Raw genomic sequence first — 18,427 nt, forward strand, 5'->3', positions numbered from 1 at the left:
CCCCCCCCTCCCGCCCCCTTTCCCTGCCTCTCTCCTACATTTCCCACGGCGCTTGCCGTACTCTGGCGATCTTTCCTGGTGCCACACACACCACAGCAAACAAAGCAACCCCTATCTGGAAAACTTTAATGTCTAAAAGTAGATGTTTCCACCTTCCCGTGCACTTCAGGACATGATCTAGGGCCCTGGCCCATCTCTGTCTCTCACCCTCCACAATACCACAAGAGCGGAGAGGGAGTCCAGGACTCGGCGGATAAAAGGGGGCTTAAAGCCACGTCTCCGCAAACGTGGGGCTCTCGGCAGCTCTGCTGCAACTCCTCTCAGCTAGAGGATTTCTGCATCGGCCCTGCTGTAACTGTTCTATCCTCCCCGCAACCCTCTGGGTACCCTTCCCGGCGGGTTTGCAGCAGGCTGGTTGACGTGAGGACGGGTGCCCATCATTCACCTCGGCACCAGCTGTCAATTACTTTAAAAGCTGCCGCACACCTGGAAATACGCAACCGTGACCGATTCTCAGACAAACATTTACTTTGGCACGCGCGGTGCAGAAGGCATCACCGTGCTCACCTCTGTCGCTGTAAGTAATTTGCATCCCTAGCCATTAGCAAACATTACAAATTGCACACCTGGAGCTGTTACAGACTCTAAGTGGTTCAAACTTATGCTTCCCTCTTCCCCGTTAAAGACAGCTACGTAATACCTCCGCAGCGCTATATGAGACCTTTAACATAAGGCACACAACACGAATGAAAGGAAAGACAGCATTTCAGGTAAAAGGAAAAAAAAAAAAGCAGTTGAGTTTTAATAAATACCTACAGCAGCAGCACGATTAGTGGCTCACCTAACGCCTGCACTGGGTTTGGTGGGAGCTGAGACAGCTTCCCCTGGGATTAGGCCACTATTCCCTTGTCCTGTGTCTTTGTGAACTGTGGTGGAGCAGGCCCCTCTTCATAGAATCATAGAATGGTTTAGGCTGGAAGGGACCTTGAAGATCATCGAGTTCCAACCCCCCTGCCATGGGCAGGGACACCTCCCACTAGACCAGGTTGCCCAAGGCCATGTCCAGCCTGGCCTTGAACACCTCCAGGGATGGGGCATCCACAGCTTCTCTGGGCAACCTGTTCCAGTGCCTCACCACCCTCACAGTAAAGAATTTCTTCCTAATATCTAATCTAAATCTCCCCTCTTCCAGTTTAAAACCATTACCCTTTGTCCTATCACTACATTCCCTGATAAAGTGTCCCTCCCCAGCTCTCCTGTAGGCCCCCTTTAGGTACTGGAAGACCACTATAAGATCTCCCTGGAGCCTTCTCTTCTCCAGGCTGAACAACCCCAACTCTCTCAGCCTCTCCTTACAGGAGAGGTGCTCCAGCCCCGTTCAGCAGGACCTCTCTCCAGCAGAGCCATTCACAGGTGGCAACTGGATAAAAAAAATATTCCAACTGGTTCATTTAACTGCTCGTTTTGGGTTGACAGAGTCCAGCATCCCCGTTTACAGGTGGTGCAGAGGTCTCTGTCAGGACAACCGATAGCAATCCACTTGCCCTGCCATCACCTGCCACTTACTTAGCAATGTTTCAAATCCCAATGTCTTCTACGGTATATTTGTACCTGTGTGCGGAGACTGTGATCCCTGGCACCCTGCTGTAAACACTGCGTGCATCTTCCCCTCTTGTCCTCTCAAAGCGCAACCCCAAGAAGAGTGATGAAGGGAAGCTTTAACGGCTTTGTGACAGCATTGCACATGTCACATTGAGCTGTTTTTGTGCGGAGTCACCCCGGAATACACCGAACCAGCCAGGCTTCCCCCCCAGTCCTGCATCCCCACCAGCAGCACTGTTAACCTCAGCAGCTCTCCAAGGGTGACCTGGAGAACAGAGCAGCTCTCCCCCAAGATGGGGGAGAGAGCTGTCCCCCTCCCTCACATCCCGGCTGCAATTGAAGAAAAACTGCAATTGAAGAAAACCCCGAACTCTAACCCACACCACTTTTTCTAGCTGCGATACTACGTCCTTCAACGAGTGTTAAAAAAGAAAAGGAACTATGACTTTCTGTCCTACACAGCAGAGGGCAACATGTTCAAAAATATGCACTCCTCTGACTAAGACCACAAGAAAAAAAAAGAGTCAGCATAAACCAAAATATTTGTAATGAAAATTACCAAAAATTTCAGTTAATCACCATACAGTTAAGAGGAATGCAGAGACACATAAGGTATAAAAAGTCCCAAAGGGTGGTAGGCATGCACATGTTGAAAAGCATCATACAGTATTGATGGTAACCACATGATAATTTAGGAATTATATTGCTTCTAGCAAATGCTTTTGATCATATCACCAAGACTCTGGCTCCTAACCCATCCCCAGAATTTCCTGAAGCAGTAGAAGTCTTGGATCACAATCACTTCACTTCTTTACTCAGTTTCACATTTCTTTTCAAGTCAGTCTGCCACACAATGATTTTTCAAAAGTTAAAAAAAAAAAAAAAAAAAAAAAAGTGTTTCGTTTTTTTAAATGTCTGCCTCCACTGACTTTATGAAGCACACAGATCCTTGGTAGTTAAACCCCGATTTACTACCAGATCATCTTGCCTGAATTCCTGCATGTCCCAGGCCTGGGACATGTTAGCCAGCTGCTCTCCACTGAGCCAAATGACTTGTGTTTTACTGAAGCACGGCTTGTAAAAAGGTGTCCCATCTGAGATGAAGACTACCAATGAAAAACCCAGTTTTATGTAGGTCCCCCTGCTAACGATTAGTCAACCACCTTGTCAAATATTAATGCTGTATTTTCTACCCGCATTTGTCTGGTTTCAACTTCCAGTTGTACATTCCTCAGGATACATATCCTGATCACATTAAAGAACCCGTTAACACCCAAGACCCCTCAAAGGCACTGAAACAATGGAAATCCGCCAGTCTTTCTGCCATCCTTGTGTTTTATCATCAATTTCTTTATAATTATTTTCAGGTCTCTGAAGAAAATACTAAACAGCTCACCAGGCTTGGTTCAGACTATGAAGAAACCAACTAATAACCTTCTGTGTGCTCTCCATTGATGGCTGGTTTTCTTTTTTTCCCTTTCCCCCCCCCCCACATGTCTCTGATACGTAGCTTCGTATTCTCCGAGTATACGGCACTGGGGGTCTTTGGTACAGGAAGTTATCTGGTACCCAGCCAGGCATCATATTTTAAAAGCCGAAGCAAATGATATCTACCCATTAATTTTTAATCAAGTAAATTGTTAGCTTCCCCAAAGAACACAATTTGATTTGACAGGGCATATATTCTTTAATTTTAAGAAAAGGTTAATATTGTTTTATTACTGGCCGCAGGTACTGAAACTTATAAATCAAAATAGATCTGCCAAATCAAACTCTCCCTAACAGGACAGCTTTTCTTTCCACATTTTACAGGCAGGCGCTGTGAGAGTTTTCATCTCTGGTTTGAAACAGACTCCCACCAATATCTCCTGTTTGGCTTAATTGGATCGGATGCTGTGCTATGTGTATTCAAGATCCTGCAACACCGAGACATCTAAAACAAGTAGAACTAAGTATTTGATTAATATTTAAACATAGAAAAACTGCCAAATATTGCAGCAGATAAGTTTCTCGGGCAAGATTTCCCTGACAGGATACCAGTAACTTCCACTGAAAGGAGCCACTGATAGTTACTTGTATCCTGAGGGGGAGAGTCGGAGCCCTGGAGATCTACTTAGTTTTCTGCTTTCTGTGCACATAAAAGCAGAATACATAACAAGGTCACGACAGGCCAAAAATAGCAAATCTTCAAGCAGTTGCAATTCCAATAGATACCAGATCTGCTGGAAAGCCAGCAACTTGACCAGCATGCAGAATTTCTGAAGAACGCTACTTTTATAGCATTTTAAATTTTATGACCATTTTTCAAAAGTCAAGAAAAATAATAGGTACATACTTTTCAGGGTTTTCCACTTCTTCGGTAACGAAATTGAGGTAAAACCTAGAAAAGAGTTATAAAACGTATTATGAGGGCTTGGTAGATTTTGATTCTGTATTTCTTTCCCAAAGAATCAAGAAGATGATTTTAGTTAAGCACTGTTGTTAATTATAGTAGACTTCACAGATTCATGCTTGGATTAAGGAACGTGTGAGATTTAACCTTCCCTCATCCCCACACTTAGGAAGGGAATTCTCAAAAAAGAGAACAAAGCAGAAAAAAGCAAAAAGCTACAAAATGCCTGTGTGGAATTTTTTTTTTTTTTTTTTTTTTCCCTGGCATACTAGGCAAGTTATGGTTTACCCTAATCCTTCACACAAACGCGCACGCACCCTCAAGCCTCATATTCCTTTTGTGGCTGTAGCCTTTTACAACTTTAGGTTATATTGGCAAAAAATTCTCATCAGGGTACTCAGCAAGGACTTCTTCACAATAAAAATAAATGAAGCCTCAAAAAAAAAAAACCCAAAACCCTCCTAAAACCAGGATTTTGGCACCAGTGTGTCGTACACGATCACAAACCCAGGCTGCTAATCCTGCGTGCTCTTGCACAACCTCCAGTACCATTTGCACTCCGGTCGTATTCCAGCAGCGTGCAAGAGACTGCTACGTATGGGAATTCATAGGAACTACTCACCGGGCACAGCCCCGCATACAAAGCAGCTGTAAAGCCTCAAGGTCGCTGAACCCTCTGTTCTGCATTTATGAGCACTAAGTCTGTGTATTGCTGGATCACACAGATGTGCTTGGCTCAGATACGGGCGCAAAGTCACATCTCGGCTAATTAAACAGAGCAGTCAATACAGTGCTCACGCTGGCTTTCTACTTTTATGCAGGAAGACAAACGATATCTGACCCAACAGTGCTACAGCGAACAAACAAATGGTACCTGATCTGGCAGAAAGTCTGGGAGCTTTTCTCCATCGCAAGCCTTGGACCAGATCTGGGCTGGCAGAACAAGTTAGCGCTGGCTCGCGCTTTTAAAAAAAATGTCATTTTGTGACCGAGCATGAAGTTCTGTAAAACTAGATTTGCCATCTTTCACAACCACTTCAACGCTTGTTTCTAAACGTGCCAGTGCGCCGAGCACAAAAGAAGAGATTGGGATAGTTCAAAGGAGAGATGGCTTCTGCCAAGTAAGACGTTCAGCTACTTCTTTCTCGTCTTAGTCCTGCTTCCAGAGAGAAGTAATTTGACAGCCCTGCATCAGTCCTTTTGTTGATGCAATGGCATGCTTCCTTGCATTCTTTTCTCTAATTTTCCTTTTTCATCCAGCATTCTATATACCCAATAATCTCCACTTGCTCTTTGCAGGATGAACCCACACATATAAGGGGTACTACCATCGTTTTGTCCTTTAAAGCTGTATCATTAGAGGTGAATAGTCCCATAGGCTACGCATAAAATTCTGCCTGCGTCCTGGGACACAACACCAACACTTGTAACGCTCCTTCACATTCACCTTATTGGATTGATTCAGCCCCACGAAACTGATAGTGCAAGGGTATTGACACTCCACTTAATGGTCTGCTCCTCTGTGCTCCGAGGCAATCAATTTGAGCTGGTGATGGAGACAAATAGGCAGGTGGGAAGAACCACTAGCCAAATTAGATCTTTTTCCTGCTAATTTATTTTATAAGTGGCAAATAAGGACCCTGAAATAAAAGTCAGAAGGTGTAAAGGAAAAACAGAGATGATTTTTATTGTAGGGGTTTGGAACGTGAGGTGGAAAATGGAAAGAAGCAACAGGATGACAGTTTTTTTGATGTAGCAATTTACAGTAAACAAACTCTACTTCAGTGATGAATAATATTAAAGAGCTTTTAAAACTGCTTTCATACAAAGCCGTACAGTTAGGTTAATATTTTAAAAGTGAGAAACCATCACATGTGTGGACATGAGAGACAGAGGCAGTTATATGAGAGAAGGAAGAAGGTAGAGACTGTCCGCATAATGAGTTCAATTTCTTTGAGGCTTCCAAATGCCAGGCTTTTTTTCTTATATATCTATCACAGATAAAGGCTTTGGACTCTCTTGGGTTCTCCCCACCACCACCATTTAATAGAAAAGTTCTGTTCAGTACTTCAGTGTGAATGTTTATAATGCTCCTGCGACCGGGGAGTTACGGACAGGCAGAGAACCCATTGTCACTCCGAATTAAATAAATAAACCCCTTATCTCTCAAGCCCTCGCCTTTTGTGTGAGGCAAAGAACTTGGCTGTCTGTGAGGCTATGGAAAGGAAAGGGAAGACCTGCAGACAAAGCTATCTCAAAATAAACCCACTCTGTGCATTTGTAGTCTTTTTTTTTTTTTTTTTTTTTCTTTTTCTTTTTGCCCCCACGCTGCTGCCGCAAGAGCAGGTTGGCGCTGTGCAATGCGGAGCCCTCGCTAAGCATGAATAAATCGTGAGGCAGATTCGAAGTGCGGCGACACCTTTCAAACCAGCTGCTGCCTCCTTTGGTGGGGGGGAGAGGGAAAGGAGTTGAAAGAAAGTTCTGAGCGGGATACTTGAAGGCAGATTCTCACACCTTTTGCTCACAGTCAATAGCGCTTGACTTCTATGGAAACCAGTTGCACTTCTTAAGTGAGGTCCAACTCCCTCAGAGCAAGAGGCATAAGAATCTGGTTATTTTTACCTTGTTTTGTGGTCCATACTGATGTCATTGCGGTTCACTTCTTACTCTTCAAACACTGCTTTTACAAAGTAAAGGCTGAGGTCCACACAACTTTGTAAGAGTTCCTACCATTTGTTTTTCGTGTAAAACTTATAAAAAACTTATTAAAACTTCAATTATTGACTCGTCCAACAAAAATTAAAGCTTCATTATCCCTTTTATCCTTTTTATCAAAATACCTAATGAAAAAATAAGAACATTCCTTTCCTGCCTTTATTTCTAGTCTTAAGGACAGAATGAAAAGTCTGTTTTTTTCCAGTGTTCAGTGCATGTTTTCCTGTTGTACACCGGAGAAGAAAAATCTTTCCTTCGCAGAGCTGCTTGCAGATTAACCACTGAGCATACGGAACAGTGGTGAGGATCTACCCTTACTACAAGATGTAGTTTGGCAAAAGGTGTCAAAAAAGCGACTCATTTCTTCATATAAATAAATATCTTTGTTAGAGCACATTTGTGTTTGTTTTCAGGACAAATACTTATAGGTGTCAACTTACCAGCCTGAATAGGCATACATTCCTGAATAGAAAGCAAGTGGTAATCCCATAACGCTGGCATCATTCCCCGCAAAGGCATTTTTAAAGTGCCGTGTTTCTCCTGCAACATCAACAAAACCAATACTGAAAAATAAGCTCTTTGGTCACCTACTACTTTAAAACAAATAAATATATCACACCATGGAACATTTAATCACCCAACAGTTTGCTGACTTGAAGTCCTGCCCTTGACCTTAATTTTTGTCCCAACCCTTGCAGCAGTAATTGTAAAAGCTTTCGTGGCGTCCCTAGTCATGCAATAGCAGAATTTGACCTATTAGGTTTTTTTCAAAGTATTCTGGGCTTTATGACGCTCGCCGCACTGCCATCCTTCAGCAGTGACTTACATCAACGTGAAGGAGCAGAATGAGCTCAGTAGTTTTTGCCGTGGAAAATTTCACTTGTTTCACATTTTAATTGGAAGGAGCATTGCTAGCATTTCACTCACCAGCAACATTTTTAAGGTAAACAAACCCAATACCTTAAACATTTCTACCGCTGAAAAAATTTAGTAACTCCCCACCACACTACAGTCAGTACTGTATTAACATTACACTAAGTAAAAATTATATAGAGAGAGATATCTATAAAGACAAACAAGTAAGAGTTGTGTTACTCTCTTACTCATTTACAAGGTGTTCTATGGCTTGTAAGACCTCCCTAAAATATCCCAAATTTCCTGAGAAGCGATGGTAGTCCAGAAAAGGAGCAGGAAGAGGCAGAATTAATTCAGGCTTAAATTAGAAATGGGTCAAATCCTCTACCCTTTACTCGGTTTTTACCGAGCCCTCAGTTAAAGTTCCCACTGAAGCGGAGGCTTTTTGGGTAAGGGAAGAGCTGTGGCTAGAGGAAGGTCCCAGTGGGAAATCAGGGACACTATCTGAGCTACTTAAGGGCAGCAAACCCCATCCAAAGCTGAGTCTGGGCCTGCTCCAAAGGTACGGGGGAAAAGGGGCGAATGGGAACAGAGAGGAATTTTGCATGTGAAAGGAAGGCAGGGAAGAGGCATTCCAACTGCCAGAAGGGAAGTGAAAAACATGAAAACAGAAATAGTGAATCAGCAGAGCGCTACACAGGAAAACTTTTACTGCAGAGTCTGTTGCTGACCACAGCCTGTCCCTGAGAAGCCGAGCTCACCGCAGAGCCCAGCGCGGTGCTGGTGACTCAGATGGGAGGCCTTGTGAAGCATCGCAAAAGAGCTTCGCCAGGGACCGAGCCGACGACTGTGATAATTTTTGTTAGATAAAATCTGCCTGCCAGCGATTCATTATCAAGTGCGCCCCGTCCTGACCCTCTGCGCTGAATGGCTCCTCGTGCTTTGTGCAGTTATTGTCTGGCGTCACCGTGAGGAGAGCGAGCTGGGGCTTGTCACCATCTCGCCCCCGCTGCTGATGGGGCTGTAATGGAAAAGCCTCTTCAGGTAGCTGAGCATATGTCAGTGAAAAGAGTCTATCTGACAGCGTGGCTTTACCCAAACGACCTCCAGAGCGCCAAGGAAAGGCCTGCGCAGCCATGTCCCTGCTGGGGAGGACAACTTGCTTGTGCAGCAACGTTGACGAAATCAGTAGAGTACTAATTCCGGCCCTCCAAACGCTTCTTCTCTCCTTTCCTATGCCTGGGTTACCCCCAAGACTACTGCCTTTAGCTGTACGCTTTAGTTTTTCACTTGGCAGAAGTAAAGCACACGTGCAGCTTGAGCATCCAGTTCTTGCAGGCAGGAAGCCCGTGAAAGCAATAGCTAACTGCAGTTTCTCTCGCCAGTACGGCACTTCTGACTTCACAACTTACATCACCAAAGCGGTAGAACAGCATTCATGATACTGTTTCTTTCATAAATTCCCCAATTTTGAGCCCTCTCAACCACCACATACCCAGTACCGAACAGGACTAGGCACTAGCCCAGTTCAAGGAGACTGGCACGTGCTTTGGGGAGGGGTATGTCCATCTATCAGCACAACCCATCCTTCCCCCTCCACAAAGTTCACGCCAAAGGCAAATTACAGCCAAGAGCAATCACATCGCTCATTTGAGAGCCGATTCTGATCTGAATAGACTCATTGGCATGCTGAAGGAAATACCAGTTCATCCCAGTGTAGTTCCACTTCTAATCAATTACACGACAGTACAGAGCTTCAGTTAAACAAGCACATACTAATTAAGAGATATTTTTGCTGCTATAAGCATTATTTCGCGGAGGCAGGTGGGGAAAGACTTGGGAGGGTAAAGATAAAAGCACTTTAAAGCATTTACTTTTCATTTCGTACCTTTAATTAGCTGGATAACTCCAGGGACTATAATTATCAGAATTGCTACAAGCTTGCAAAAGGTAAGGAAAATCTGAATGCGGGCGCTCCAGCTGACACTCGTGCTGTTCAGGACCATCACCAGCGCTGCAAGGGGAAAAAGAAAAGTCAGAAAGAAACGCTCGTGGCGCCGAAATTGCCACAAAACTCTTCTGCCAGCAGAGAGGCTGCACCCACAATAGATCCCGATGCATTAAAGGTCCCTTCCAACCTCAGCAATTCTATGATTCCATGATTCTATGAAATACACCCCGGTAACCTTTTTCAGCTGCTGCTGGAGAAGGGGGAACTTTTCACTTTCCCCTTCCAGACACCGCCTAAAATGCTGGAGCTGAGCCCCTCTGCCTGACCCCCTGCGCCGCCCATCCATCTCTCTGTTCTCTGCCCGGCTCATTCTGCAGCAAATTATAGCTTCGTTTACCCAGAATCATTAGCTGTCGGTAGACGATAGGCTGGCAGGACGCTGCCTTGGATGAAAGAAACCAATTCTGCAACCCTTGTCACTCCAGGTTTCTGTATCAGTGCCGGTTTGAGCGGAGATTTGCATTTTCAGAAAACAATAACAATTAATATAATCATATTAAATTTTCTTACTCCCATTTAGGCCTCATATCAATTTGTCACCCACTGCCTTATTTACCCCCAAGTCCCCTTTTCCAGCCTTCCTTCTCCCTTAGCGCCATACCACCAGAGAGGCAGAAGGGCAAGTAATGAGCCCATCCTTGTTGGGAATTGGTGAAGAAACAGAGACTTTTTACTTCCTGAAAACAAAGCCCAGGTCTGCTCCTCTCCAACACATAAAGAGATAACCGAGAAGGGTTTTTACATCCTGCCTGCTCGGCTCGCACGACCTTCTGGGTCAGGGAGGGCATCTTCTGGCCTTTACTACAGCACTGACTGACAGGAGGACGGTAGGTTTTATCATTCGAGTGCCAGTTATTCTAGCTTATTTCTACAATGACCCTGGCAAACCAGTATCAATAAAGGAGTTTAGGTTTTAAAAGCCCCACACATTTACCTAAAGAACAGAAAACGTGAGTCATTTCACTAGATAAAAAGTCTCTTTCCCCCTCTGCTGCAGTGAAAGACGAACGCAGTCCAACAAGCCTTTGCTCTCATCTTCTTTCTCGCCATCATGGGGAGCTAATAAATTAGCTCCTCATCACAGTCCTCCCATACTTCAAACTCTTTCAAGAGCACCGGTTTGTCTGTATCACCTGCCGTATCACACATCTTGGGATGCATAAAACCACAAGCTGCTATCTCCTGCCAGAGTCCAGGAGCTGGTTTGTATGAGCTAGCGTTGTAAATCTGGCACGGTACAAGCTTTCTGGCAGCAAAACCCGCTGATTTATCCCAAGTCTTTTATACAGATTCTGTTCACCAGCAAGGCCAAAGAATATATCATAAAAATTCTTCCTAGTTTAAACCAAAATTAGTTTTGGTTTAATGGAAAAGGGAGAAAATTCCAAGTAATCTGGACGACAATGTATTTTTTAGATATTTTTAACACAATTAAAATCCCAGAAAAAAAATATTAAAAGTATTTCCTTGAATTTTTTATTTGGGAAAGAGAGGGCCCCACTCTCAAATGAACAATCTACCAAAGGCAACATAAACTCGCAAACATCACTTAATGTGAATTTTTCCCCCAAAAAAGATCTTAAAGGTTAAAATGTTTTTCCAGTTCTGTTTTTCACCCTATTTCAGAACTGAGACGTTCTTTTCTGAGTCACGAAGTAATCACTTGGTCTTCTGCAAAGCATCGCTTGTGATCCAAATACTTATTTTCTTGCTTTATTACTTCCGCGTATACCTACACTTGGCAGGAACCAGAAAATCCCAGGGGCCTGATTCATCACTCTATTGTCTCAATACTACCCTGACATACCTTCACTTTTTTTAAATGTTGAAAGATCCCTTTAGATTGCGGCTGAATATTAGCACTGATTGAGTGCCTCTGCCTCTTTTCCCAGGGCTTGATTACCAGGAAGGTTAACAACTGTCATTTAAGCAAAATATATTTAAAACGTTCATTTGACCAACACCTTATAATTTATAAAGAAAATCCAGTGCCATAAACAAGCACTAGCTTATTTCAAATTTTCTAGAAATTTCAGGATATTGTACTTTTCTTTCCCAGAAGACAAAGCCCAGGCAGGGACCAGGCCACAAAAAAAAGTCAAGGAAAAGTATTATTTATAGGAGAACTGCTCCAGCCCTCTGATCATCTTCGTGGCCCTCCTCTGGACTTGATCCAACAGGTCCATGTCCGGGGGGCTTATATACTGCTATTGCATATCAGCATCATACTGGTTGTGTTAGCAACTGGATAGTGAAAGGCAACGGAGAAGAGGAGTCATGAAGAAAGCTGCTAAAGAGGAGGAAAAGAATACGACAACTGTGCCGGGATTCAAGAAGGAAATTATATCTTGGGACTGTGGTCATTATTCAACACCTCTCTTCTATGGATGTGGCCTTGTGAAGATACTTCAAGAAACTGATTGCAGATGCTTCGATGCAGGATCACAGCAAAGATCAGAAGGAAGCAGCAACTCCCCAGACAAAAGGACAGTGAAGGAGGACTCATCTCTAACTTTGCTAACTGAAAGTCAGGCGTGTAGTGTGGCTGCATCCTCAATGAAGAGACTGTTACCTCCAGAGGATGAACAATAACACCTCTTTCAGATGCCTATCTAAGGTGAGATGAGTTGCCTTCAGGAAGTGTCTCTTTCCCTCTTTCTCCACTATCCCTGTGGGGAGGGAAGCATAGACAATTACCTTAAACTAAACACCTAACTAAAAGCAAGATGAATCCTAACCAAGGGGAGTGTGGAGGGAGAATAAAATGGGGTTCGTGAACAATCAAACACAACGGTAACACCGATCGTGTTGCTTTTCGCAATCCCTGTCCTTCACGCAGCCACAGCTATAGATGGATAATGAAATCCTAACGGGAGAAACAGCAGTAAGCATTACACCCTGGCCTACTTTTCAAGAATATATGTACATATGTATATCACTTCAGCAGGAAACCAAGGAAATTGCCCTCCCCCAACTTGTCAGGTCAAGGCATTCACACACACACACAAAACTACCCTCAATTTGCAGATCCTAATGCACCATTTAAAACGAAGTCACAGGAGGCACAAAAGCACCCATCAGAGCAGCTTTTGTTACCCCCCCCCCCCTCCCCCCCCCCCGCAAGCCAAGAGATGTCTTAATTTAAACTGCTTGTCTGAAAACTGTCAGCGGTAGAGAGCAACGTCTGTAACATCTGCCATGATGGGGGGGAAAAAAAATAGCAGCAACTAACTATAGACTCACATACACACCATATTTATACCAATAAAGCTTTTGGCTGGAGCATTTGCCGGCAAGCACTGATAGATCCCTACAGCTGACCTTGATTTTCAAGCATGATATTGCCTCTAAACATCCATAGTTTGGGATATTTGAGGGGTTTTGGCAGACCTCAAAAAAAAAAGGGGGGGGAGGGAGGGGAGAACTTTATATTATTGCAGCGAGAAATGCCCAAAATATGCATGAATGAGTGTAAAAATTTTGAAAAGGTGTGAATTGGTAACCTGCTTTCAGCCTCACAGTTTTTTAATAGCTGAAACCTGTTTATCTGCTTTCTGATATGGAGGCCAAGTGAAAAGATTAGAACAGGCTCAGTTAAGATTGCGTATTTATTTAGGTTATGTATTGATAGCACGATTCAATACCTTTGTACAGTATATTTTATCCCTTCCTGTTACCAATATATTTAAGCTTACACTTAGGAGAAAAATGTAAAAATATAAATAAAGTAATACATGAATATAGGGGTTTTTTTTCCACTATCATCACGCTCATCTAGAAAGCCTCGTCTCCTGTTTGCATTTTCTTTAGCTGTCCGTCCCTATGTTGGGGCACATCCAGGTTACCTCTCCTCTACCTGGCCACTTATTTTCATAAAAATTGTAGTAATTGGGTATCTTTGAGATGTCTGCTCTTCTTTCAGGTACAGTTAAATTGACTGAGTTTAGAAAAAGTTTACGGCAGACCAACAGACAGACTGGGATATGCACATCTTGTCTTTGCCTAGGTTTTTCTTCTCACGGAGATTTGCTTGAGAAATACCAAGTGAATTAAAGTGATTTCTAAGTTTGAAAAGAACAGGTGGCCTTTACTTCAGAGGTTCAGAAAGCTGGGGTATCTGAAAAAAACCTCCACACAAACATCTCTCTACCAAGCCATTGAAATGTTTGGACTTTTTGCTTGGTTGGTTGGTTTTATTTAAAAAAAAAAAAAATAAAAAAATAAAAAAGAAAGCACCGTATTGTGGAACAGAAAATGTGCTTCTACAGATTGTTCTTAATTTCTCAGAACAGATGTGATTTCGAGGGGAATTTTGTGCCCAGCCCATGATTTTTTTCCTATAAATGATAAACAAAGAATGAGGGTTTTTTGTAAAGGTCACCATCTCCAGTAGTTTCATTTTAGTTCTCATGTGGTCTACACCTTCTCTGCAGCACCATCGTTCCTTTTTCACTGCAGAGGCACTGAGGTGGAACAGTGGGGAGCAGAACGGGCTGTAGCCCCTCTACAAGAAGTACTTGTTTGCAGTTGGCAGAGGAGCAACAGTATTTGCCATTCCCCATCATAATCCTGGCTGCATCCATCTCAGGCAACCTTTTAAAAATAGGCTTAAATTGCAGAAAAGGAGGTTTTGGTGGAAAGAAAAAACAAAATGAGAAAAGCTGTCTTGTGACAAGGATACAAACAAACGGGCTACAGTATTAGGTGAGGCTTTAAAACTACCACCGAGGGAGATTCTAAGACCAGTTTAGACAAACATCTGTCAGAAATGGTTTAGATTCTCTGATTGTGTTTGGGGGCAAGGGATCACCTGGAGATTTTTCAAAATCTTTTCCTGCCCTTTCCAGTATGATCAGAAACGACAAGGTAAAACTACAGAACAAAGCCTCACCCAAGGACAGCTTTTAATGGTGCTTCCCACTACCTTTCCCTCATGCTATATACAGACAGATATGCGATGAGCACGCTGTCATCAGGCACGGGAAGGAGAAAGGACCGGGACTGGACAAGAAGACAAAAGGCGCATCAGTTCACTTTCTGATCAACTTAAAATTTTCAGTGGAAGGGAACACTACCTTTGGCACTATTAAACTGGATTATAAGACCTTCAGGGCTCCAATGTGTGTTCAGCTCAACAACACCTTAATCTTACCTATCACCCTTCCTACATGCACAATACAAAACATTCTTAGCAGTTACTACCGCAACAGCTCATTCTTCCCATGCAAGAATAACAGTCATACACTCCGGCATCCCTGAGCTTAAGTGTAGCATATGCTCAAAACCTACTACAAATGAAACTCCACCGTGGAACATACTGCAAAGAATAAAGATAAAACCTCAGTCTGACGCGTCGTTGTTTTCCTCAGCGTTGCCCCATTCACCGCTACAAACTTTCTACCGGAATCCGTTCTCTGGGTGCAATGAGAGCTCATCCTACCTGCGCTGTACAGACCCGCACCCACCATAGCAGCAGTCTGCTGTGAACTCCTCTCTCCCTTTAGGCTGTAATTATTTCAGCATAACTCCTCACCCACCCACCCCCCCACCCACCCCCCCCCCACAATGCTGCTACTTTGTTTAATTACTTTGCGAAGCCCTGGCTTATCACACAGATTTTCAATTAAATTAAAAGCAATAAAAACCTATTTCAAATTGTTCACTTATTGTGCTTGAATCACACGCGCTTAACAAAATGCTTTGATGGAATCCTCACTTAACATTCCTTCTGTCTCAGTGACCTTGAAGTTACTGAACATCTGTTTCACCCTTACCTTGCACTGAAATATTTTAGACAGATGTAGCTATAAAAAGTCATTGACCTCAAAATTCAAGCCCTTAATTCAATTATTCCTATGAAACCTATAGTTTGTGCATAATTAAGTTAGAAGGAAACGCGGTCACATACTGATTTTTTTAATGCTCCTGGCAGAAGGGAACTCTTATCAAGAGACCTCCTATAAAAAGCCACAGTAACCTGGAGACTGGAAATTTCAATGTCAGTTGAACTCCCGAACCCAAAGAAAGACAAAGTTATCTGATCCTCTTATTGTGCAGAACTGAAGGGGTCTCCCGTGCGCCTTTGATCATGTTGCATGTCTTAATTCCTTTTTCCAGTCCTTTTGTTTCTGATATGCGCACTGACCAAATTGAAAGGAACAACCTGTTACCAATTACTCGGGTCTATCCTGCACTCTCCTCCCAGCACAGCTGAATGCGTGCAAGGACCATCATCACCAGTGACCAGAGAGAACTGGAACCAAACATCTCGTGCCGCAGGCCCACGGCTCCAGAATCACATTCGCATCACGATTTGTGCCCCCCCCCGTTGCATGCAACCTCCCAACACCAGCCCATTAGTTCTCTGTAGCTCTAAACAATCCCTTTAACACTAATTGCAAAGTTAGCAAAAGTAGGAGAAGATGCTGGTAGCAGACGTGCATTTTCATCAAGCGCCTGTACACGGTGCTCCCAAAGCCGTCGGTTGGGCTCCTGCTTCCCAAATTGCAAATGCCTCAGTGAGTTTTATTGCTATGAAGGACAGAGTGGGACCAGGGAAGATGATCTCATGTTGCCTGTGCTCCACTCTGGAGAACTACATTTCTTCATGGCATCATACTTGGCACTCGATTGCCTCCGAAAACAGAGGTAGAGCAAAGCACTTAAAATCAGGTAATCACTCTTCCGTATCTCTGGCACTGGCTCACCATCTCTTCGGGACTGAAATTGCTTCCACAAAAGTAACGAGAGTTCTGCCATTAATTAAAGTGGCAACAGAATCAGCCTTGGCAATAGATTTTTCCCTGCCATTAATAAAGTCTGCTATTCTTTTTACTGCTGCGTATGTTCACAAGCACACATACCCAGGCAAAAAAGTCACGCTCATGCCCTTGGCACTGGATGCATACTCATTCTGGAACGATTCGCATCAAACGACTACCTGTTCAGTGTACAATTACTTTTTTTTTTTTTTTTTTAATTTACATCATCTTTACCCTTCCCTAAAACCGAAAGTTGGATACTTACTGATGCCAACAGCTGTAATAAGTTTAATCGCAAGTTCTGGGATTTCACACTGCATAAAGAAAGGTTCCAAAATATAGCGTCCAAATGCCAACGATATCACTGCTGTGGCAGCAGGGCTAGAGTAAAAACAACAACAACAAAAATAATGAAATTCGTCTGCAATAGTTCAGAGACAATATTCATACAGGATCATGCTGTAACTTTACCATAACAGACACGTGAGTCATACTTAATTTTGGTGCCCGCTCGTAACTATGCTGCCGTGTACAGTGATTTCTGAAGGCAGCAGGAAACCATGAGCAGCTCAACTTTGCTCAGTAGTTCCGATCTTGACAGCATCACTTCTTACCAGGACCGGTCTTACGGCTTCCGTGTTGTGAAGCAACTGTAAACAGAAAGGAATGGTATCCATACAAATCTTCATTCACTCGCTTGAAGCGAACATGGCCAGAATGAGATTACATGGGCAAAATCCTGAGTAAAAATCGTTGAGGACTGAATTTTGGTGGCCACGTATAGCTCACCCCTCAGAGACACAAGGAAATTCATTTCAACTGAGCTGAGAATTCGGCTTTACTGAAATAAGCATCCAAAATTTACCCAAGTCTGGTACTAAAATCTGAGACGATGCCAAAAAATGAATGCAAATGGGATTTCCTAAAACGCAAACAGAATTTGCTCCTTTTATTGACTAACAACTTTCTAGCACCGCTAGTGAGAGCAAAAATCTCGAAGTACAGAAAACATCTTCCATGAAACAGAGAAATGTGAAGAAAGGTGTGCAGATGTTGCATTTACAAATTTGAAATACTCATAATATTCATACAGCCTTGAGACAAAGCCAAACGCTTGCCAGAAGCCTTACCACTGACACATATTAACGGCAAATTACCCTATGCTTTGGAGCAGACACTGTCAGGATATTACAGTTCCAGTGGTCCGTTCACGTTCGGTTCGGGAGGACTCTTTCACCCTTCCTAGAACAGCTGGTGGCATCTGGGCTTCATCACAGGCTCACACACAAGAAGGACAAAAGGGCATATGATTCCGCCTCAAAGAATTTTTGAGTTAAACAAGAAGCCAAGCAAATTTCTTGGGGAAAAAATCTACAGCATTTCATAAAATAGCGCCTCACCTTACAGAATTTTAATAAAATTATAGTTGCTAAAAGTGTTACGGAACGGTGCCAAAATTCTGCACGGAAGTAATTATCCTCCAGCGAACGATAAAGGCGTTTTCCACGAGAGACTTTCGCCCTTGAAACAAACCCCGCTTTCTTAGCATTACGACTCAACCCAAACGTCACACGTTGTGTTGGAGCAAAACTGCAGAGCAGCAAAGAACAGAAGCATCTTCCTCGGAAAGTCTCTGCGTGGCCGAGGGAGGGCTGCTGCCTGGGCGTCCCCCCCCACACGCGGGGACTCTTCCTTTCACTGGCTGACGATCGGCTTTGGAACTTTTGCCTCCGCTCAGGGACCAAACGTCCTCGGTGCTGGATTTACACAGGCGTTTACTGACTTGATCTCAGTGCAATATTTCTAATTTGCATAAGGTGGTCACCAGGCTTCCGGCTTTTGAGCGCCGCAGCCTGCCAAAAGTAGCTTGAAGTGTCCTGGATCGGATGAAAGATCAGATCTTTGGAGCTTTCCCGGACTTTTTTTCCCCTCAGTCCCAGCTTCTTTTCCCAAAACTTGGATTTTTTTTCCCCCTCTCGTATTAAGAAAGGTCTTTTTAAAGAGGCAGTTTCTTCTATCCACATCATTGTGTTTTTAAAAACCCAGCTCCTAAATGATACCTCGAATAAATAGCTGTGTCTCTCGTATCCC

General features: G+C 43.5%; 1 protein-coding gene across 1 annotated transcript in view; it reads right to left on the reverse strand.

The window, feature by feature from the left end:
- Positions 1–18,427, reverse strand: part of SLC7A11 (solute carrier family 7 member 11) — a gene marked incomplete at both ends in the record, with an annotated part of 58,545 nt that overhangs the window by 34,848 nt on the left and 5,270 nt on the right. The window contains 4 exons of the mRNA XM_082482314.1: positions 3,938–3,982; positions 7,150–7,249; positions 9,453–9,578; positions 16,602–16,717. Coding sequence (XP_082338440.1) covers positions 3,938–3,982; positions 7,150–7,249; positions 9,453–9,578; positions 16,602–16,717 — 387 coding nt within the window. The remainder of the gene's footprint in view (positions 1–3,937; positions 3,983–7,149; positions 7,250–9,452; positions 9,579–16,601; positions 16,718–18,427) is intronic.

Source organism: Vanellus vanellus, assembly GCF_965231255.1.
Source record: "Vanellus vanellus genome assembly, chromosome: 4".
Lineage (NCBI taxonomy): Eukaryota > Metazoa > Chordata > Aves > Charadriiformes > Charadriidae > Vanellus > Vanellus vanellus.